At 39.3% G+C, this 24,702-nt stretch overlaps 1 protein-coding gene and 1 long non-coding RNA gene across 2 annotated transcripts; one reads left to right on the top strand and one right to left on the bottom strand.

Moving 5' to 3' along the window:
* Positions 1-7,688: 7,688 nt before the first annotated feature.
* LOC125936722 (uncharacterized) lies at positions 7,689-24,437 on the top strand. Its single transcript, XR_007462102.1, has 3 exons — positions 7,689-7,875; positions 8,500-8,577; positions 24,363-24,437. It is a non-coding gene; the product is annotated as an uncharacterized LOC125936722 (long non-coding RNA).
* Positions 14,586-19,721, bottom strand: DEFB116 (defensin beta 116). Its single transcript, XM_049650985.1, is given in 3 exon segments — positions 14,586-14,789; positions 14,791-14,879; positions 19,655-19,721. Coding segments are annotated over 3 exon segments (306 nt in total). The 3' UTR covers positions 14,586-14,639.
* Positions 24,438-24,702: the final 265 nt, after the last annotated feature.

The raw sequence follows: 24,702 nt of genomic DNA, 5'->3' as shown, positions 1-24,702 counted from the left end.
AACAACCAAAAACCTGCAATGTGCCCTTTCTAACAAGAGCTCCATCCAGAGCATACATATGCATATATGCACTTTGATTTTCTTATGGGAAGAGATTGTTCGAAAATAGTTCCTGGCAACCGTTGTGCACTATTGGTGGGATGCAAATTGGTGCAGCCACTGTGAAAAACAGTATGGAGCCTCCTTGGAAAGTTAAAAATAGAAATACCATATGATCCAGTAATTCCACTACTGGATATTTACCCAAAGAAAATGAAAATACTAAGTCAAAAAGATATGTGCACCCCTATGTTTATTGCAGCATTATTTACAATGGCCAAGATATGGAAGCAATGAAAGTGTCCATCAATAGATGAATGGATAAAGCAGATGTGATATATATGTATATACAGCCATAATGTATATATGTATATACAGCCATATATATATATATATATGGCTGTACATATATATATATATATGGCTGTATATATATATATTATGGCTGTATATATATGGCTGTACATATATATATGGCTGTATATATATATATATATGGCTGTATATAAATGGCTGTATATATGGCTGTATATATATATATATATATATATATATATGTATATATTCTATATATATATATATATATATGTCTATATATATATATATATATATATATATATATATATATATATATATATGGCTGTATATACTTGCCATTTGCAACAAATGGATGGACCTAGAGGGTATAATGCTAAGTGCAATAAGTCAGTCAGAGAAAGACAAATACCATACGATTTCACTCATACGGGGAATTTAAGAAATAATCAAATGAACAAACAAGGGAAAAAAGGAGACTCTCAAGCAAAGAAAACCAGACTCTTAAATACTGAAAACAAACCGGTGGTTGCCAGAGGGGAGGTGGGGGTGGGTAAAATAGATAAAGGGGATTAAGAGTACACTTAATGTACTTGATGAGCACTAAGAAATGTGTAGGATTGTCGAATCATATTGTACACCTGAAACTGATATAACACTGTATGTTAATTATACTTAAATTTTAAAAAAAGATACTTCCTGGGAACGCATTCTTCAAGATGGATGTGTTCAATAACCATTAAGTTCATTAAGGAAGCAGAACTATTTATAATTCTTGAAGCATAAAATTTTACCTTCATTTTATTTGTAAACCCACTTGCAGTGACCATAACTACTCCAATGTTTTACTGAGCATGGGAACAAGTATCCCTCAAGGAAAAAGGTAAAATAGGTCAAGGAAGAGGGGGATAGGAAGAGGAAAGTAAGAAGAAAGGGGTGGTAAAAAGGAAAGAGTGATAGAACAGGAAAGGTAGAAGAGGGAGGAAAAGGGGAAAAGGCTAAAAACATGGTAATGGAGCTCAAACCCAAGAAAGAAGCAACAACTTTTTTTGTCTAAAGGGATAGTTAAAGATTCTGTTTTTGTTGTCTTTTGTTGTATTCTGGTGTATGTGTTTACTGTAAATGCCAAGATTTGAAGAGATCTGGAAACATTTGAGCCTTCTGATTTCATTTACCTTTGCTACCTTCTCTTACATTAGGGTTATTATGGTCAATGAGAATCACATTCAAGGAAGTCTTTGAAAAATTGGAAAAGGACATTGGATATTTAATCCAGAACCAACTGATTGCCATTTTAATAACAGCTTTGCTGTTATCAAATCAGATGTCTGATTCAAGTCCAGCCAGCCTCTACTCCAGCCCAGTACAAACTCTATCCATTTCAACCTCATTCAGTCTCCTTGAAACAAACACCTGACAAAATCTAGTTCCAAATCCCAGGCCTACCTCCATCTTATGCCAACCCAATCCCCAGTCTCAAGACAAACACAACACTGATCAAGTCACCCAACACCAATACCTAGTTCCAAATCCCAGGCCTACCTCCATCTTATGCCAACCCAATCCCCAGTCTCAAGACAAACACAACACTAATCAAGTCACCGAAGACCAATACCTAGCTTCAAACCAACAACCAGCCCACATGGAGACTCCATCTACTTCAATTCTCAACTTCACTCAACTTAACTGCAAGATCCATTTAACTACAAATATTCCCAGCCCAGCCTATCCTAAACCATCAGCCCAGCCTAATTTCATAAATACAAACACTCACTTCCAGCTAATTACTATTTATTTTTCTACCATTATCCCCAAACAAAAGGTCCCATCCTCTCTGTACAATTCACTTCCCGGTCTCCAAAGTAACCCCTTGATTGATCCTACATATCCTCAACTTGTACTCAATTTATCACACATAAGCCATGTCCCAAGCTGTCATCCCAGTGACATTGCTACCCTAACACTGCTGTATATCCAATACTCTCCCCCACTGCTCTACCCGGGAGCACCAGACCTTCAAATGAATTGTTGCAGTACAAAGCCAGTAAGATCCTGGCATGATAAAAACTTGAGGTTAACATCTCTGAGCTGCCTTATGCCAAGTCACCAAAATTGCAAAGCCATATGCAGAACCCCAGAGCCTTTGAAAATAGCTTGAGTTACCTGAAGTCTTAAGAGCCAGGATCAGAAGGATGACAATGATCGTTAAATAGGTCTTCATAACTGACAGATTCAGAGAGAATGAAGAGCCCACACAGGGGACAGAATAAATATCTTTCCAGCAGGGCAATGTCCCGCTTTATTAGTTTCAGAAGTAGGTCAGGGTTGTGGGCAGTGAACTAAGAAGGATGGGATATGCCTGAGGTCAGCCAGGCAGAAAAATAACATGTATTATATATCTCATCTGGGCACACTATGTGAGTGTAGGAGCTTGCCAGCTCCCACAGAAAGGTGGGCCTTCCTTCCCAGTAAGAAACAAACAGTTTGTATTTTGCATAAAACAAATTAGAATGAGTCCATCAGCTAAACAATGAAAAAATCTAGTAATTATAAGGAAAAAAAGAAACTTAAAAAATACATTTCTTTATACTCTTATCAGGAGCATTTCACATTTATCAGTAGTATTTAATGCGTATCCAGCACTATACTAGCCATCAAAATAGAAGAAGGGGAAAAAAGATGGGAGTGGGAAATTGGTGGTAAGAAAAGTAGGAAAAGATGGAAGTAAAAAACAAAAGTTAGGGAGCAATGTCAGTAAGATGGCAAACTAGGAGATCCTAGTGCTCATCCCTCAACAACAACAACAACATATAATAACTTTCCATTGATGCAGATAGCTCAGAGGGAGTGTCAGAGTACAATTAAGAAGCTACCAGTGGAGCACAAAACCCAAGGATACCTGCATAGAAGTGTAGGAAGCATTTTACCTGCATCACCCCATCCCCCAGCCTAGCAAATCTCAGCATCAAAAGGAGTCTCCTCAGCAATGGCCTCCATATGCAGGGGAAAAGGAGAGAAGACCTCAGAACTCTTTGCCACCAAGGAATTAAGCAGCCCTCACTGCTACTGGAAACACCTGAAGCCACCGAAGCTTTTGCCACTGAAGATTTTGCCCTTTAGTTTTCACCAGTGCTAACCCTAGCCAATAGAACTGCCCAGATCCCACATTGATATAAGAATACTATACCCAGCAAAACTATCCTCTAAAAGAGGTAGTCTTTCCCAGACAAAGAAGAACTGAGGAAGTTTGTCACCACTAGACCTACCTTATAAGAAATGTGTAAGGGAGTTCTTCAATTTGAAATAAAAACACACTAAGCAGCATAAATATGAAAAGCATAAAATTTACTGGTAAAGTTAAATATATAGACAGATAAAAAATAATGTAGAACTTTAGAGGTGCATAAATTAATATAAACTGTAATATAAAAGTAAGAAGACAAACATCTGTTAATGGATACACAATATAAAAAGAAGCAAACTCTACAAGAACACCAAGTGTGCATGGAGGGGGATAAAATTACAGAGTTTTTATGAGACTAAAGTTGTTACTAACTTAAATGATCATGACTATAAGATATTTTATGCAGGTCTCAAACTAACCTAAAAAAAAAACCCTATAATAGATATAGAAAAGATAAAAAGAAAAGAATCAAAGCAAATAACTCTCAAAAAAAAAAATCAGCAAATAACAAAGGAAGACAGCATGAGAGGGAGAGAAAGACAAACTGCAAAACAAAAAACAACACAATGGCATAGTAATTCCTCACCTATCAAGAATTACTTTAGGGGCGCCTGGGTGGCTCAGTCGGTTGAGTGTCCGACTTCAGCTCAGGTCACGATCTCACGGTTCGTGAGTTCGAGCCCCGCGTCAGGCTCTGGGCTGATGGCTCAGAGCCTGGAGCCTGCTTCCGATTCTGTGTCTCCCTCTCTCTCTGCCCCTCCTCCATTCATGCTCTGTCTCTCTCTGTCTCAAAAATAAATAAACATTAAAAAAAAAAGAATTACTTTAAACATAAATGGATTAACTTCTCAGCTCAAAGGCAAAGAGGCTAAATAGATAAAAATAAATAAATAAAAACAAAATTCAAGAGACATTAAATTTAAAGACACACCTACATGAAAGTGAGGGCAAAAGGGTGAGGGAGGGGCTTATGCTGCAAGAGCAGCCATCAGGGAAGTAACTTTCTTCCTAGGACAGCCAGGCAAGTGGGTGCTAGAGTCTAAGAGTCTCAGTCTCTCTCCTGCTATAAGCCTCTCAACTGGTTCTCTTAACCTACTGTGTTCATGGACACAGATACAGACCCTACTATGCTTCAGACCCTGTATGCACCTTGGAAGGTACCTAAAGGATTCCCTTTCATGTTGGTGCATCTGCTCCATGGTCCTGAGATGTCACAGTCTCCTTTTTTTTTTTTTTTTTTGCATCTTGCATTGCCAAACAATTCGATTAGAGTGACATGCCCCAGGACCCTTATTTGTGTCAAGAAAAACTTTTCTTGCTTTTCCCTTTGATTCCACGTCTCTCCTAGCCAGGGAGCACAGTGGGCAGTCAGCACTTGGCATCATGTTTGTGAGTGTTCTTCTTCTTCCTTTCTCCTCATTATTATGGCTTTGCTTTCTCCAGACCCCTTATTGTCATGCAAAGGGAATTTTTGAAATTAAATTAAAAGTGTACAATTTGCAAAAAGAGAGAAGAGTGGAGGGAGAGAAAGAGGAAAGAAGTAAAGCCACAGGGAAAAAGAGAATCTGTGCAATTGTTAAGCAAGAGAGAAAAGTGGCTACATCTAACAAAAAGATGTTAAGTCAAAAACTGTCACAAGAGACAAAGAAATCATTATATAATGATAAAGAAGTTGATTCATCAAGAGGACATAACAATTGTAAATGTATTTGCACCCAATATTAGAGCACCTAAATATATAAGGCAAATACTAACAGATCTGAAGGAAGAAATCGATGGCAATAAAATAATAGTTGGGGCTCCAAAACCCCATTTACGATAATGGATACAACATCCAGACAGAAAATCAATGGAGATATGGCTGAGTTGAACACTAACAGACATACAGAGGTCTTTCTACCCAACAGTGGAAGAACAGACATCCCTAAGTGAACACCAAACAGTCACCAGGCAGATCACATATGTCACACGTGTCTTAATTTAAGAAAATCAGAATAATTCCGAGCACCTTTTCCAAACATAATCGATAAAATAAAAAATCAATAGTAACATCAAGAAAAAAGAAAAATTCACTAGTAAGTGGAAACTAAGCAATACACTCTCAAACAAATGTTGGATCAAAGCGAAAATCAAAAGGGAATTTTAAAAGCATCTTGATATAAACAGGGGCCCCTGGGTGGCTCTGCTGGTTAAGTGTCCAACTCTTGATTTTGGCTCAGGTCATGATCTCAGGGTCATGGGATCAAGCTCAGTGTCAGACTTGGCACTGAGTGTGGAACCTGCTTATGATTCTCTCTCTGTCCCTCTCTCTCTCTCTGCCCTTCTCCCTTGCTTGTGTTCTGTCCCTCTCTAAAAAAAATAATAATAAAAATAAAATAAAATAAATCTTGATATAAACAAAACAAAATACAGCATATCAAAATTATAGGATTCAGCTAAGCAGTACTAAATGAGAAGTTTATAGTGATAAATGACTACGTTAAAAAGGAAGAACAATCTCAATAAACTATTTAACAATACAACTCCAATAACCAGGAAAAAAAAAAAAAACTAAGCCCAAAGTTAGCAGAAGGGAAGAAATAATAAAGATTGGAGTAGGAATAATTCAAATAAGAATGGAAAAAAATACAATCACAAATAATCAGCAAAACTAAGATTTGTTGAAAAAATAAACAAATCAAACCCTTAGCCAGACTAACTAAAAAAGAGAAAACTCAAATAAAACCAGAAATGAAGGAAAACATTGCAGCAGATGACTCAAAATAAAAAGGATCATAACGGACTATTATCAATAATTATTACCTAGAAACTTACTAGAAATACAATTCTTGGGCTCTATCCCAGACCTACTAAAACAGAAACTATGGAGGTGGGCTCTGCAACCTGGGTTTTAACAAGTTTGAAAAACACTGCCTTAGAAAGCAGAATTTGAGGCAAAGCTTGTATACTAACACTTCAGTTGGGATGATAATCCCAGAACAGAGATGGACCCCAGAGATGCCTTACCAAGCTGTCGATGGCTTCTCCATGGCTTCGAGAAAAAACATCATCAGTTGCTTGGCCAATCAGAACAGTGTTTCAGGGGAATAAGACAAAGGAACAAACCTGCTGGCCTCTTCCTGTCTTAAGGCCCTTATTGATCAAAATTTGCCTCATGAGCATTATTTCCTGCCTCTTCTAAGCTGCATCAAACAGCCCTTCTGAGCAGTCATTGCATAACCAAACTCCATTCCCCAAGATGTGGTACTTCTCCAGAAATGGTGAAAGCATCCAGATGCTCCATGGCTTTGCTTTGGTTGGGTTCCCCGCATGATGTAGGCATCATGCAGGAGCACAATCCTTGTTCCATCTGGCAGGTATCGGGCTTGTGGTGATGTCAGTGGTGGTCAGGGCTCTCCTGTGAGCAAATAGCCAAAGATCTGTGAAGCAGATGGGGTCAAGGAAATCTGGAGAGGCATGTAAAAATGGGTCCTTTTAAATTGGTTCAGCTAAATGCTGAAAATAATGCAACCGAATCTAATATAGTAAGGAGTATGACTTAACACCTTGATTTTTACTCAGTTATCCGCTGGCTGAACTATGACACATCCTATTTTCTGTGTGCCTGCAACAATTTTATCTTTTGGAACAATCTCATTCTTGGATATCCTTTTATCATTTACAAAGTATATAAGATATCAATAAAATATTCATGAAAGTTTAGCCCCTGGCAATTATGCATAGGATCGTATTCCCAAACTACTGTTTAGAATCTCTGTGAATGACCTTGACCTCTTTAATAATTCTTAAAGTGACAATACAATTTCAAGGCATATTAAGACACCATAGCGTTTAATGGTTTTTCTCAATGTGATTAAGCATGTAGCTTACAACTTATTCCGATGTTGTGTTGATTAACAAGGTGCTCTTAACATCGATGGTACAATGCATCCAAAGTTCACAAGTGTTGGAATATGCAAGAAAATGTATCTGAGGTTCAAGGAAGTAGGTATATATGAGGCCTGAGCTAGATGTGTTACACACGTAATCATGTTTATTGACCACAGTTGTTAAGTTTGCGGGTCCTTCTTCACATATGTTATTACATTTATTATTATGAATGGTTCATTGATACCTTTGAGTCATTGTGGTTTTCCTTCTGCTTTGCAGGCAGTAGAGGCCAAAAACTAATTGGAATACTTATGAAGAAGACTACAGAAAATACTGAAAATTTGGCTAAGTAAACATGTGACAAAGGGAAAATTTCTAGCCAGAAGAGCCATAGGCTGCCCCAAACAACTCCATTATCTCCCAGGAAAATCGACCAGCCAGTCCCTGTGCATCCTCCCATCCAACAGGTAACTCCTTCATGAAATTGCAAATTAAGGTGATCTAACACATTCAGCAAAACACACTTACAAAGAGAAATGGGATGTCAGAAATCTGGAGTGAACCAGATAATGGGGGAAGATTTCTTTATCCTTGACTGGGATACCTAGAATCCCTTTCTTGGGTCATTGAAAATACATGGTTTGGGATGATTATTAATACCAGTTGCTACAACAGACAACCCCGAAAAACTCGTTGGTTGAAGAAAATAAACGTTAGTTTTTTGCTCACATCGTCCTCCATTCCTGGTCACCTGACTCTCCTGGACGACTCAGGATGGTGATTCCAAGTGGTGACTCCAGCATCTTGATTTTTCCCATTTTGTGGCTGTGCCAGCTTTAAGTACTTGGTTTCCAGTTGCACAATATGGAGGATGAGGAAAGCTGACTCACCAGAGATTTTAGGAGCAAGGCCTTAAAGTGGCATATTATACTTTTGTCCATATTCCATTAGCAGAGCCAGTTACGTGGCCCCCAGCTAACTAACTGTAAAGGAGGCTGGAATGTGTAGGAAAAAGAAATAGAATTTAAGATTACCTAGCCGCTCTTTGCCAGTCTACCAAATTCGTATTTCTGTCTTCCTCCCGTGTACAGAACATTCTCCTCCCCTGAGAGGACAAGCCAGCGCCTTCTCCAGTCACTGTCTCCAGCTCAAAACTCCAGGATCTCCAGGTAATCAATTTTCACGATTACTTCCTCCTAATCATGACCTATAAACCCAGAACAAGTTTTCTGCTCCTTCCCCTGATACACACACTAGATATAAAATAAAATAATGAAGCAGAGACAAGACACCTGCAACAAAGACTCCAATTCAAAAAAGAGAAGAAGACACACGGCAGTCACTGGTCCATGGCAATGCCATCAATGTAAAAATAGGGACATTTTATTTGTGAGGCATAAGTTTTCTGGGAAAAAAAAATCTTTGTTGTCATTGTTCTCTATGGATTCTGGTTTCACTTTAGAAGGTTTCACCTTGTCCATTGTTCTTCCTGGCCAAATCTGAAGTCAGGGGGCCTACCCCCCTTTGAGGGGATGCAGCCTTTAAAATCTGCCTTCTGCTCAAAGATGGGAACCATAAGTTATTCTAATTCTGGGAAAGTCAAAGAATTTTCAGTAAAGTCTTATGGTTTTCTTGGCAATGCAGTTCTAAACAGGAGTATGAAGAGAGAAATTATGTAAGTTACTTCCAGGATGTGACCATTAAAGCCCTACATGTTCTTGTCTTAATTTACCTCTCAGCAAACCTACAAGCCGTGTCTTCAGATATGATTCCACTAGAAATCATTAAAAGATCCTAAGTAGGGGCGCCTGGGTGGCTCAGTCAGTTGAGTGTCTGACTTCAGCTCAGGTCATGATCTCGCAGTTTGTGAGTTCAAGCCCCGCGTGGGACTCACTGCTGTCGGTGCAGAGTCCACTTTGGATCTTCTGTCTCTCTCTCTCTCTGCCCCTCCCTCACCCACACTCTCTCCTCAAAAACAAATAAACATTAAAAAAAAGTCCTAAGTGAGTGGAAAAATGATCCATGATCGTGAATATTAAGACATAGTTTTGTAAAGATGTAACTTCTTCCCAAATTGGTTTGTTAATTTGATGCAAGGTCAGTCAAAATCCCAACAGATTCAGTGCAAGGCCAACCAAAATCCCAACATAGTTTTATGAAATTGAAAAAAAAAATTAATAGAAAACTATGTAGAGGTAAAAGGTCAAGATTGCCAAGAAACTTCTGAAGGAAAATAAATAGGATGGTGACTTAATCTACCATATATTAGAACTATTTATATGACTATAGTTGTTAACATAGAGAAATATCGATGCAGGCATAAACATAATGACCAATGGTACACAATAGGGAGCCCAGAAACAGACCATGCATACAGGGAATTTTGATATATGATGGACATAAGTGGAAAATCAGGGGGAAAATAGGACTAGCCAGTTAGTGCAGCTTTAAATTTGGTTGTACCTCTCAGGAAAGTGTAATTACACTCCTCCCTCTCACAAACATAAGAGAAATGTACTCCATATTAAAAATTGAATATCAAAAGTAAATTTTTAAAGACTTCATAGGCAGTGAAAGCAAGGCTCAAAATTGTTCATTTCTTTCACTTACCCACGTATATGTACTGAATGCCAACTGTATTCCAGACCCTCTGGGAATGGCTGGAGCTTCAAAGATAAACAAGGCAAGCTAAAATATTCAGGAGATATAGGTTAATATCTTTCTGGCCTTGTTTTAAGAAAGAATTTCTTTTAGAAAAACACAGGAAATGCTACTGTTAAATAAAAGACTGACAAAGTGACACAGAGTGGTCCTACCCATTGAGGGGACCCTGATTGGATGCCCAACTACTTTGTCAGTTACTGATCTATAGCTTGGTTGTATCAGGCCAAAACTAAAATTGTCCATCTGATTTTATAACTCTACTAGAAAAAAAATGTATCATTAGTATAAAAACCATTTAATTTATGTAATTTTGTTTCATACGCAGTCAGTATCACTCTGCTTTTCTTGCAAAAAATTACAAAACCACAAATACAAATTCCACGTTTTGTACATCTATCGTGTATCTTTACTGTGATGAAACAGAGCATAGTATAAAGTTCTAAAGTTAAAAACATGTCACAGGTAGACATAAAATGAAAAGATTTCTGTGATTTCATTTAACTCATAAAGAATAAAGAAATCAGTAAGATGTTAAGACCGGTTCAGAGAAACAGTGATGAATATAATCCATCAAATGAACTCTGAAATAAATTTGCAAATGTACAGAAATTGTAAACCTATTTAATATACTGAAGAGCAATAAACTCTAACATTCAGTGCTGTTTCCCACCAGAAAGAAGTCAGGGGCATCCAACTGCATCTGTCCCTTTGCATTGCTATGGATGGGAATAGTTTGTAATGACTCTCAAAAGAATTTTGGCAATGATACAGTTCTCTGTTAATTAACCACTACCCATACAAAGTTTCTAAATAGCTTAGTCAGTGGAAAATTAATTTAATCATGGACACCCCTAATAGAATTATAATCCCAGGGGATCTACTAGATCATGTCCAGCATTCCACTGAAAGAACACCCAGTAATCTCTTTTACTTATTTCCAAATTTTGGATCATTTTCCTTCACAATTTTTTGATAGAATGGTGCCTTTCTAAACATGATTTTATTTCAAAATAGTTTACAATGCATATGTAATACTCCAAAATGCTTTTGCTTGGGGGGTGGTGTTTTCAGTGTGTGTGTGTGTGCGTGTGTGTGTGTGTTTGAAAGAAATAAAGCCTTGGTTCCGTTGTGTTATGGTTAACACTCTGGACTCTGAAAGAAATAAAGCCTTTGATCTATAAAATAGGGATTACCTTACATGTTAAAACAGAGTTGTTTGTTACATGTATTCAATATTAGCATGTATTCAATGCCTCCTTCTACACTCACTTTTGTTGTTTAAAATATAATAATTCCTCAACCCCTTTGCCCTTCGTAATCCTAAACATACTCTGAGGAGAAGTTCTCGTTTTTGATCTCGTTTTTGATTATGTTCTGGACAGCAGGAGAGTTAATTTCCATAACACAGAGTGAATCTGCTCAAAAGTCTTTGGAGTATTTAATCTAAATGGAATAACATCTATTTACCATCATTTCTAGGTGGTATTCATTTAAACATTAAAAAATTACATGGCAAGAATGTTTTGAAGGCTTAATCTTATATTGAGGCAGTTTCACAGAGTATCTGGAGTTGTTGTGTAGAAAATCTGAGGCATATAGAGGCTGGCAATAGGATGGTTTTGAGTACAAATTATTATTATTATTTATTATTATTATTATTTTGTCAAAGGCATTTGTTCTATGTGTATCTGAAAAAGCTTACAGGCTTTTTTCCCTTTGAAGTTCATCAGTGATGTTTTCAAACTCTTGCAGATATATCTGTAAAGGAGAGAATTTAGAATTTTTATTTCCTTTTGTAAACTTCTTCTCACCATAAATATCACGACTACTTTCTGGCCAAAATGGGAGATTTCCAGATTTTTCTCTTAGATATTTTGGAACATCCTAGCATAAGAATGAAGCAGGAAAACAATACTAGTTTGGAGATAATCTCCGGTCAACAATTCCACATTATACTAAGTTATGCTATAGTCATGCTATATTTAAAGTTATGCTTATTTAAAATAAGCTAAACAGAGATTAGAGATGAGGCTTTCTTTTTAACCATTTGACTGAGAACCCCACTGAATAGAGTCTCACCTAAAAAACAGTAGACCCGAGTTTTCTCAGTTATTGGTGGTAAGGGTTAACAGACCAGCAAAACTACGTGGTTGAACTCAGATTATAGTCCCTACCTGAAATACAAAGCATTTCTGAACTCAGGCATGGAGCCATGGAATCTCCAGGCCACAGAGGGGAGATACAGAGGAGGATCTGAGAGTTAAGACTGTGTGTAAATTCATTCCTCATCCTACACTCCACCTCCACCCTTCCTCAGATCTTACAAACGACACCAACTTGTTGGGCAAGAATGACCAGACTCAAAAGTTTAAAATAAATGTCTGCCATTTATTAGATTTGTTTTTTTAGGAAGGAAGAAGAATACCCATCAGGCAGAGGCTGGGAATCACTCTCTACCCTCTTTAACCCATCAAAATCACAGGCTTTCTTTTATAACTTAATATACCTAAAAAATCCTTGTAAGACTTGTGTCGATGAGCAGTGGAGAAAGTGAAACCGGAGAAGGAACAAGGAGAGAAGCTGATGGTGGACCTTATGAAATAGCAAACATCAAAGACACTGTTTGATAAGGATGCTAATAACGATCAAAATACAGACAAATACACATTTGAACAAAGGAAATTACTTGTTGAGAAAAGCAAAGGTGGATGGCATTGAAGATCCCTAAAAGAATAAAAAAAAAAAAGTACATTCAAGGGACTAAAACATGAAGGATTTCTTGATAAGATTTTTCACTTTAAGGAAATAGTGAACCCTCTCCTTTTGGTTATGCAAAAGCTGACTTCATCATTAAATGGAGATCAGTTTGAGTTGGAACCAAAAGCACATGTTAATGGTTTGGACATGGTGACTTGAGATGAATTGGTGGATCTAGAATGATTCCCAAGTTTCTGAGTTGAGCAATGGGATGACTGGTAGGTGTCGATTACTCAAAGGGGAAGACCAGAGAAAAGCCAGGCAAACAGGGTGGAAATTCAGTTTAGGACACTGGAATCTGAGAGAGCTGAGAAATCCATGATAACCTAGCAAATACATAATTCAATATGGGGGTCTGTGCCTCAGAGATGTCGTCTGGGTTGAACACGTAAATATAGAACTTGCCCAAGATCACACAGCTTCTGAGCAGTGATGGGCAACAGAGAACAAACCCTTCTGACTCCATATTCATGTTTCTTTCTTGAAGACATGGAGAAACCAAGGAAATGGGAATCTGCTTTAAGCCTAGAATTCCACAACCATTTTCCCTTTACAAAAACTTCTGAAGTAGAAAGTCTGAAATATTACTCCTGTGCTGAACCTGGGACCAATATATTCTTTTAAATATTAAAAGTTGTGTCCAATCATGCTACTTATTCCAGAAAATTTCTGCCTCCCTTCTTGAAACCTGGCTTCTGTCAAACCCCTATCCCCTGTCTGACAAACATGTCTGAATGTCAGTGGATCTCAAAGACATAAACATCATTAAGATTTCCCACCAGACTTCTAAGTTCCATGAAAATTAAAATCCGGCTGTATGAATTGGTCATTTAGTGAGTGCATGGCCTTTGGTCCATCTGGGCTGAAATTGTCATTTGTCTAATAATGGGAAACATTATGAAGATTATTAAATTATTATTAAAATAATCCAGACTCAAACTTCTAGAAGTTTTGATCCAAAGAGGGGGAGAGATGAAGCATTAGCCATGGAAAAGGAGTCTACATAACACAATGATAATTCCATAGTATGTCCAACTATTAGTTGTGACTAAGTTTGGAGTGGAAAGTTAATATCCCTACATTCTCAGGAATGAAAAGAATCTTAAAGGTTATCAAGTACAGTATCCAGCTTCTGTTTCAATTCCCTTTCTCTCACCATGACCACAGCCACCTCTGTCTCACACCCAGAAATTGTCCTCCAGACTCGAAACCAGAAGAATGCTCAGGATCAACCCTGCTTGGTCCACTTTCCAACGCCTCTACCTCTCAGGAAATGTTGCCCGAATTTGTCCAACAGATTCCTATACTCAGTCCTCGTCATCCATCTGTCTGGTTCTGGCTCTTCCTGAGGACACCACATCATACCAAACAGGCCAGGATGGTTGTCTGGATATCAAAGACAACCATCTTGCCCTCGTCGTAATCTTACAACGTTTTACTCAGAGGACTCAGTGATCTCCCCTACATATTCACTGGATAATCCAGACTCAGTACAGTCGTCACCTTCCCCCTGCTGCCTAAGAATGAATCACAGCCCTCTTGGTGGTACCAAAGCAGAGCCGAAATGTGATTTCCTCCCATCCTTGGCAGCCTCAACATTTACCGAGCTACTCCAGGATCCTATTTGCTTTCTTGGCCAGTGTCCTTTCCAGTACTCTTGCTCCCCAGCTTCTGCCTAACCTTCCCCTGTCCAATGATGACGGCTCACAGATGAAAGACACACACGTGAGAAGGAATGCGTTTTTATGGAGAGGGTGTTCCAGAATGAGGGAAGAATTTCTCCGGGGGGTGGTGGTATGGTTGGTGATGTTCAAATTTTAGAGTAGCTTGAAATGTTTGTAACTGACAGGTTGGAGTCGGAGTCATAATCCTTCACATTGTTAGGACGGGCTACCTTCACAGACAGTTTCAGGCAGCACTTTTGATCACTTGGGCAGGTTAAGTATTGAATTTCATTTTTTTCTGCAGGTGTTTCTGCACATGCCGTGGTACAGCTGGCATGGAATCCAAGGCTCTTGGCTGTTGCCATAGTAGGATCTGAACAGGTCACCTGGGGAAAACATAGTCATGTTTAGTGTCCTTGCAGCAGTGATAACAGGAGTGGGGAAGCATGATTTCGAGAGAACAAGCCCTGAGAGTATTAACAGGATCTGGAGTCAAAACCACCTTGGTTCAAATGCGGGTTCCGACATTATAACTCGTCATCCTTTAGCCAGATACTTTGGTTGGCTAGCCCACCGTCACATTGTTTTCACAATGGGTGTAACAACATTTGTGATGTTAGATTAGCATATGTAGCGTGCTCAGAAAAGTAGCTGGCACCTAGTAAGAAGTAATTAAATATTAGACACTGTTGCTGATATGAAAGGCTTTTCCTGAGGGTCCAGGGTTTCAGGGGCACCCACTGGACGTGTTCTCAAGTGTCCGTACAGAGGTACGCTTCTCACACAGAGCTCCGTCAGGGGCAGCCGGGCTCCACGCTGAGGCAGGGCACGCACATTCCAGCCCCTGCGTGCCTTTGTCCTTTGAAGCATTTGAGCAAACACGTACCACACACGTTTCTCTTTGTACCTTGGCCCCACAGAAACAGATGCTGCGTGTACCTGGGGAGCACACGCTGGAGCACACGCACAGGCACAAGTGCACACGTCGGCATTCACACATATATTGAGCATATACACATGTGCTCACTGTACAAACCTCTGCCACGCGCTTTCCACAAATGGCTAAAGCCCCTCACTGACCACTGATAGCTATATATCAGTCATCCAAATACGTGCACGTGTACATGGGCTCCTTGGCTGGAAATACCCCAGTGACAAAGTTCCTGACACTCAGCTTTCTATAAATGCTAGTCATCAATAGATTTAGTTACTTATTGCAACTTTCAAAGGCAAAGGAGCCATTAGAAAGAAAACAGGGGCACCTGGGTGGCTCAGTCGGTTGAGCGGCCGATTTCGACTCAGGTCCTGATCTCACGGTCCGTGAGTTCAAGCCTCACATCGGGCTCTGTGCTGTCAGCTCGGAGCCTGGAGCCTGCTCCGGATTCTGTGTCTCCCTCTCTCTCTGACCCTCCCCCGTTCATGCTCTGTCTCTCTCTGTCTCAAAAATAAATAAACATTAGAAAGAAAACAGTACTAACAGTCATATCATACGTCCAGCTTCAACCATGTGTCAGGCATTTGACAAATGATATCTCATTGAACCTTCATAAAAGCTTATTGTTACTGCTATTCTTTAGATGAAGACACTGAAGCTCAAAGAGAAATCTTGTTCTGTCCACATTTCTACAGCGTTGCACTTGACCCGGCCTGGGATTCAATTCTTCTCTATTTGATACTAAGCCCATGCTCTTTCCTCTCTGTGTGACATTGCCTCCCTATATGAGAGGATTTCTAGGGCAGGGTGGCGTCTTCCTGCGTGATGTCTTTAGGCATAAGGACTTCTTCAGCTATCAATAGATAGTCCAGACTCCATAGCTTCACATTCAAGAACCTTTTCAACCACCCACCCATCCCCTCATTTCACATCCATTTATCAGCACTCACTCTGTGCCAGGCCACGTACTCCGTGCTAAGCACACAGAGGTCTCCAGTGCCCACCCACATTAATAAAAATTGGACAAGCAAATTTGACATTGTTTTCTGTCTGGCAAAAAGAACATTCTGTTAATTTTGTATCAACAGAAAGCAAGATGTCCCAAGTCTAGGTGAAGTCAGATAATGTGAGAGGAAAGAAAGTATAAAGTACTCTGTCTTAATGGCAGACATCCCATAGCATCTGGGCACTGATATACATATGGACTTCCCCAGAAATTGGCACTCCAGCCCATGGAAGGCACGCAATTGCTGCGGCATCAGCCAGCCTGCTGGTTAACCAGAACAAGGAGGTAAAAAATGGCGCCCCGTCATCCATGTTCCAACATCAGGGTACCGCTGCATTTCCTACTTTAATCCTTGCCCTCATCACGGAACCCCTCCCTCTCTTGGCATCATCCTACTTACAAAAGGAGGAGGTCTGCAGGGCCCCGCTAGAGTGATACTCACACTCTTCTGGCTAATATTTGAACTGGTGGACTTTTATTTTCTCCCAAATCCAGTGGATGGGAGCCAGGGCACCCAAGGTCACCTCCATCACCAGAAGATGGATAGGAACACAGATAGCAGGAATGAGGATCAGGCAAGCTGCCTTTCCCTCACTCTCCACATGGGAAGCAGGTCAAGGCAGACCCAGGAGGATTCTGCTTACAGTGGCTAAACAAAGAAACAAAGGTTTTGTTATAGATATTTCTAGTTTCTCAATCCTGCAGCTATGCTAACCCTATATAGTTCCCTGCCATTTCAAATTGTAATATCCACGTTCATTGAATGTCACCTTTGATCATCCTTCCATCTCCAAATTGAAGTTAAAGATCTGCTTTTAAATATCAGCTTTGCCTCTGACCCTCTGTACTCTGTACCCAGTCTCCCCATGTCAGAAATAGGAATGAGAGAGTTTGCACCAGATCAGGAAATCTCAACTGTGTTTCTGAAGGAGGAGGTTAATAAGATGGGTCATACTTTATAATAACTTGGGGAGTTGTTAAGTATACTCACATCAAGTCTCTAGAGATTCTGACTTGACAGGTCTGAGAAGAGGCCAGAGGAGGGGTGCTGTGCATGAGTTTCCCAGAAAATACGGGCTCCTGCCTGAAGTGAGAGCCACAACCCTGCCTGACCTTCTCACATCCACCCATAGACATGGCCCGGCTCATTCACCGACTTTGGACATATGCCCAGCTTGAATCAAAAAACAAAACATATGCTCTAGACTCTAACAGTTCCATACACAGCCAAAAGCAATGTTATACATGATTTCTTTGCCACCTGTGCACCCCAAACATGATCCTTCCCCACCCAACTTGTAAGGTTCTTTATATATATATATAATATATATATATATATAATATATATATAATATATAAATGTATATAAAATATATAAATATTTTATATATTATATAAAATATATAAAGAAATATTTAAATATATATAAATATATAAATTTTTAATATATAAAATTTTAATTTTATAGATTAATTTTAATTATAAAATTTATTTAATTATAAAATTTAATTATAAAATTATATATTAAATTTAATTATAAAATTTTAATCTATAAAAATTTATATATATTTATAAATTTATATATTTTATATATTTAATAAATATATAATATATAAAATATAGAATATATATTTATTTATATATTAGGCATAAGTCATTTATATGTATTCATTAATTCATTCAATAAACCTACTCTGTGCAAAGCACTCACCTCAATACTAGGAATACATAAGTTGCAAAGACAGAGTCTCGGCTTTCAAACACATTAATTTCCTAAGTATATGTTTTGGGGTGACGAAAGGAAAAAAATGACTTTGGTTACCCCAGAAAAGTTTGTCCGGAACAGTTCCTGCCCATGAACTGCCAAGTGAGAGTATCAAATAGTTATTAGGGAGGCAACACTATGTACAACTTGTGAAGCATGGAGTACTTGTCTTCCTTTGTTGTTATCTGCAAACTTACCTGTGGTTTTTACCACTGTTCTAACATGGGAACTGAACTTTACGGAACATGAGGACAAGTGTCTCTCAGGTGAAGAGGATGAAACAGAGTGAGAAATAAGGGGTAGGAGAAAGTGAAGTAGGGAGAGGGTGGGAAGGGGAAAGAGAAATAAGAGAGGGAGGAGAAAACAGTAATTCTGAATTCAGTCCCAAGAAAAGAGACAACCTTGGCTCTCTGTGGGACTGGGATGAGATTATTGCCGTGTCTTTCTGTACATGTCAAAGTTTAAGGAGAGCCACTTAAGGACATTCCAGCCTCCCAGTTTCATTTTTCCTCACTACCTACAGTTATATTTATTGCTTTGCAGTGCTCCCCCCACCCCCAATCACACCCAAGAAACTTTTTTAAGAATTTGAAAATAGTTACCAGATATTTTTCACGCAGCATTCACTCTCCCCATTTCAACAGCCATGGCTCTGCTCTGATGAATGCAACTGTCTTACTCAAGCTTAATCACCCCCCCAAACTCAGGCTAAGCCAACCCCTGCCCGGACACACCCCACATATGCCCAGCTTGAATAACACACCTACTTGAACAAACAGCTAACTCCAAGGCTAACAGCTAACACCTAAGGCTCAGTTGTAAAATTCAACACAAACAGGATACTAACCAAGCCACCCAACCCAATGCACAGCATTAATCCAAAACACAACCCCACCACCAGCTTCACCCTAACTTTCAGTCCTACCCAACTCCGCCCTCAGCTCCATTCGGCAAAAATAGCCTTCCCTCTCCAGACTACACCAGAGCATCAATCCAGACCAATCCTATAAACAGAATTGCTTACCCCTTCCTCATGCCCACTCATTTTTCTAATATTACTCTCTCTCTAAGGTCATATACCATCCCCACCACAACTCATTCTCCCAAACTACCATTGATTCATCTGATAGCTCCCCAACTTGGATCCAATCTCGCACACCAAACACATGAATCAATCTATCCTCCCAGTAACAGCACTACCTAAAATGCCTCATGCTTCGATACTCCACTAGCCCAGGAGAGAAGAAGCAACAACCTCTTAAATTTGTCTTGGCAGAGCGGAACCCGGGGAGATCTTGACATGAGATGGACCTTGGGAGTAACGTTCCCAACGTGTCTGAGACCAGAAAGGCTTTAGGTAGTGCCTGTGATATGTGAGTGGGAGTCATCTCAGAGGTCATCAAGATAACAATACCACACGCAAGACCCCAGAACCTTTGAGAGAGGCCTGAGTTACCTGGAGTCTTAGGAACCAGGATCAGGAGGATGGAAATGGTCATTAAATAGGGCTTCATGACTGACATGTCCTGAGAGAATGGAGGGCTCAGGTGCAGAGGACGGAACAGAGATCACTGCAGCAGAGCGATGCCCTGCCTTTATTAGTTTTGGAAATGGGCCAGGGTTGTGTGCAGTGAACTAAGAGGGATGAGACATACCTGGGGTCAGCCAGGCAGAAGGATCACATGCATCACATGTCTCAGCTGGGCACTCTGTGAAAGTGTGGGAGATGTGCCAGCGGCACCCATGTTGAGGTGGGCCTTCCTTCCCAGAAAGAAACAAAGCCAAATTAGAGGCAGTTGGCATTTTGTGTGAGACAAATTTGAATGAATGAATGAATGAATGAATGGCTCAAACAAGCAAGCAAGCAGTGAGAAAGTAATACATAATTATAAGAAATAAGGAATCCTTCCTTAAACATTTGTCTTTATCCTCCTGAGAGTAGAGTGTCTCCCTCTCTCCGAAATACTTACTGTATGTCCAATCCTGTCCTCGGCATCATGGACTAAAAAAAGAGAAGGAGAAGGGGAAGGGGGCTGGGGGGAAGGCACCGATGAAAGAAAAGATGGGGAAGAAAAACTGAAGGGGAAAGTATAACTGGGGGAAGGGAGGAAAAGACATCAGGCAAAAATAATGGCAATTCATATTTACCATGAACCTACCATGTGTCAGTTTCTGTACTGAATACCGTGGTCTAGATATGAACACTTATGACAACACTGTGAGGTTAGGTAATATTTTCTACATCACGGATGAGGACAAGAAAGTTTGAAGAGGTGATGTAACATGCCTAAGCCACCCATCTTATGAGACATAGAGCCTAGATTAGAAATGATAGCTGTCTGAAAGTATGTGCCTTTGGGGTGTTTCATTCTTCCAGTGAGTGGAAAGACAGAAATGAGAGATAAGGCAAAAACATAATCAACTGCTAAAAATCAGAGAGTAATTCACTATTCAAGACAATAAGTTTAGTCTGAGGAATTCAGTGCTCATCTCCTGAGAAATGAGAATGAAAGAATATTTTAGAAGAAGCCACACTGACTCCAGTGAATCATGTGGAAGATGGATGGGTGGGATCCAGTCTTTTGAATGGAAATCTGGAAATGAGTGAAAAGGCTCTTTTCAAAAGTCTAGAATAGTATTGCCACATCTTGCCACAACAAGGCAAATGGAACAGGACTAGTCCTCCCAAAGGTAAATGGAGTTATACTAGCCCTCCCACTAAAGCAACTGTAATACTTGAAAAAACAGGGAAAGAGTAACTATTTCAGTTACTGAATTCAAGACAGAGCAGAAATGAAAAGGCAACCTACCATGGGAGAAAATGTTGCAAGCCACATATCTGATAAAAGGTTAATATCCAAAATATAAAAGGAACTCATACAAGTCAATAAAAAAATAATAATAATAATCCAGTTAAAAAGTGGGTAAATAACCTGAGTAGACATTTTTCCAAAGAAGATGTTCAAATGGCCAGCCGTCACATGAACAGGTGCTCAACATCACTAATCATCAGGGAAATGCAAATCAAAGCCATGAGATATCACCTCACACCTGCTAGAATCACTATTATCCAAAAGACAAGAGGTAACAAGTGCTAGTGACGACGTGGGGAAAAGAGAACCTTTGTGCACCGTTGGTGGGAATGTAAATCGGTACAGCCATTACGGAAAACAAACGATTCAGCAATTCCACCTCTAGATATACACCTGAAAGAAATGAAATCACTACGTCAAAGAGCTAACTGCACTTCCTTCCATGTTCATTGCAGCATTATTTACAGTATCCATGAAACAACCTAAGTGTTCATCAACAGATAAGTGAAAAAAGGAACACTCAAAGAAAAGCCTATGCCTGGCCAAAGGATTGGGGAAAGGGTAGCCCAACAACAGAAACCGTCTTGGCAATACTCCGCCTACTCCAGCCTAACACCAATGGGAAAATCTCACTCTTCCTTTCCCCATGGTTTCACAAGGCTTTCACCCCCTACCCATGGTGTTCACCCCCTCTCTATAGAAGCAAGTGCTCAGACTTCCTCACCAGGTGATGTTGGTGGGGACGTATGGGGAGGTAATCTTTCATCTCCTGAATGGCAGAAGCAGGAGTGGCTGTGATTCCCTTGTGGAGTAGCGTCCGCTAAGCTCAGGGGGCAGCTGAGCTTCTATCTCCATCCACCATCAACAGAGACTGAGTAACGTAGTGTAAGTCAGGACTAGTGTAAGTACTTTCACATTTGCCCCACCCTGCTTTGCCAGGATAGTAGCAGCAGGATCCAAAGGGGAGTGTAAATATATACGAGTGCCCAGCCTTCAAGCTAGATCTCAGCAGAGGATTTCCTGCTAAGAAGAAGAAAGAGGAGAAGGCGGAGGAGGAAGAGGAGGAGGAGGAGGAGGAGGAGGAGGAGGAGAATAACTCCGAGTCTCAGAATATTATATCCAAAACTTTCAGAACATAGTTTTTTAAAACTCATTCTTGCCAAGAAACAGGAAGATAACAACATGAATGGCAGAATAAAACAGTGAGTAGACACCAATACCAAGATGAATCAGATGTTGGGATTTTCTGATAAGAATTTTAAAGCATCCATCATACAATATTTCAAGAAACAATTAATAATCGTTTTGAAACAAATAAAAAGTAGGAAATTTGGCACACACACAAAAATAGAAACTATAAGAAAACATCTGGATAGGGCGCCTGGTGGCTCAGTCCATGAAGCGTCCGACTTCGGCTCAGGTCATGATCTTGTAGTTCGTGAGTTCGAGCCCCGAGTTGAGCTCTGTGCTGACAGCTCAGAGCCTGGAGCCTGCTTGGGATTCTGTGTCTCCCTCTCTCCCTGCCCCTCCCCTGCTCATGCTCTCTCTCTCTCTCTCTCTCTCTCTCTCAAAAATAAATTTTAAAACATTAAAAAAGAAAAGAAAAACCTGGGTATTAGACAAGAAAAATATAATTACTGAAGTTTTAAGAATTTACTGGAGGCATTCAATGGTAGAGTGGAGATGACAAATGACATAATTGGTGAACTTAGGGAAAGGTCAATAGAATTTACCCAATCTGAGCAACAGAGGGAAATAGATTGAAAAAAAAAAAAATGAACAAAGTCTCGAGCACCTGTGGGACAATAACTAAAATCCATATCATCTAGGGAAATACAAATCAAAACCACACTCAGATATCACCTCATGCCAGTCAGAGTGGCCAAAATGAACAAATCAGGAGACTATAGATGCTGGTGAGGATGTGGAGAAACAGGAACCCTCTTGCACTGTTGGTGGGAATGCAAATTGGTACAGCCACTCTGGAAAACAGTGTAGAGGTTCCTCAAAAAATTAAAAATAGACCTACCCTATGACCCAGCAATAGCACTGCTAGGAATTTACCCAAGGAATACAGGAGTACTGATGCATAGGGGCACTTGTTCCCCAATGTTTATAGCAGCACTCTCAACAATAGCCAAATTATGGAAAGAGCCGAAATGTCCATCAACTGATGAATTGATAAAGAAATTGTGGTTTATATACATAATGGAGTACTATGTGGCAATGAGAAAGAATGAAATCTGACCCTTTGTAGCAACGTGGATGGAACTGGAGAGTGTTATGCTAAGTGAAATAAGCCATACAGAGAAAGACAGGTAACCATATGGCTTCACTCTTATGTGGATCCTGAGAAACTTAACAGAAACCCATGGGGGAGGGGAAGGAAAAAAAAAAGAGGTTAGAGTGGAAGAGAGCCAAAGCATAAGAGACTCTTAAAAACTGAGAACAAACTGAGGGTTGATGGGGGGTGGGAGGGAGGGGAGGGTGGGTGATGGGTATTGAGGAGGGCACCTTTTAGGATGAGCACTGGGTGTTGTATGGAAACCAATTTGACAATAAACTTCATATATTGAAAAAAAATAAAAATAAAAAATATATGAAAAAATAAAAATAAAAACATTCTGGCCATCATAAAAATAAATAAATAAATAAAAATTAAAAAATCCATATCATCTAAGTCCCAGATGAGAGGAGAGAGAGAATGAGACTGAGAAATGTATGTGAAGAAATAATGGCTGAAATACTCCCAAATTTGGGAAAAAGCATAAACCTACAGATTTAAGAAGCCAAGAAAATCCCCAATAGGATAAACCTAACGGAATCAATGCCTAGTCACATTACAATCAAACTTCTGAAAACTGAATACTAAAAAAAAATTTTTTTAAACAGCTAAAGATTAACTTCCTTTGGTAGACCATAGATTTGAATGATAAATGATTTTTCATCTGAAACTGTGGAGGCCAGAAGCAGGTGATATAACATTTCTCATGTACTGAAAGAAACGCAATGTCAACCATGTATTCTGTATCAGACAAAAATATTCTTCAGGAGTGGAGAGGAAATAAAGGCATTCTCAGACACAGGGAAACTAAGAGAACTTGTAGACAGCAAGCCAACCCTGAAAGAGTAGCTAAACAGAAGGGAAATGATAAGAGAAGAAGGCTTGAAAGTTTAGAAAGGAAAAAAAGAACACTAAAATGGGTAAACATAGAGGTAAATATAATAGACCACTCTAATTCTCATTAGTTTCTTATCATATTTGATGGTTGTAACAAAAATTATGATGTCATTTGACATAGTGCTCAATGCATATAGAGAAAATAATTAAGACAATTATATTTTTTTAAGGTAAGAAGACTAAAGAAACTTAAATGGAAGTAAGATTACTGCACTTCACTTGAAATGGTAAGATGTTTATGCCAGCAGTTTGTGATAAGTTATATATGTATATATACATATGAAATATGAAATACATTCATGAAATTCATATATACATATGAAATATGAAATACATTCATGAAATTCATATACATATGAACATGAAATATACATATGAAATATGTATATTTCAATCACTGTGAAAACTGTATGAAGCAATATGCTAAAAAAAAGAAAAAACACTAGGGGCGCCTGGGTGGCTCAGTTGGTTGAGCGTCCAACTTCGGCTCGGGTCATATCTCGCGGTCTG

The sequence above is a fragment of the Panthera uncia genome (assembly GCF_023721935.1).
Source record: "Panthera uncia isolate 11264 chromosome A3 unlocalized genomic scaffold, Puncia_PCG_1.0 HiC_scaffold_11, whole genome shotgun sequence".
Lineage (NCBI taxonomy): Eukaryota > Metazoa > Chordata > Mammalia > Carnivora > Felidae > Panthera > Panthera uncia.
The sequence above is the reverse complement of the archived record's forward strand: the minus strand, read 5'-3'. Positions and strand labels throughout refer to the sequence as shown.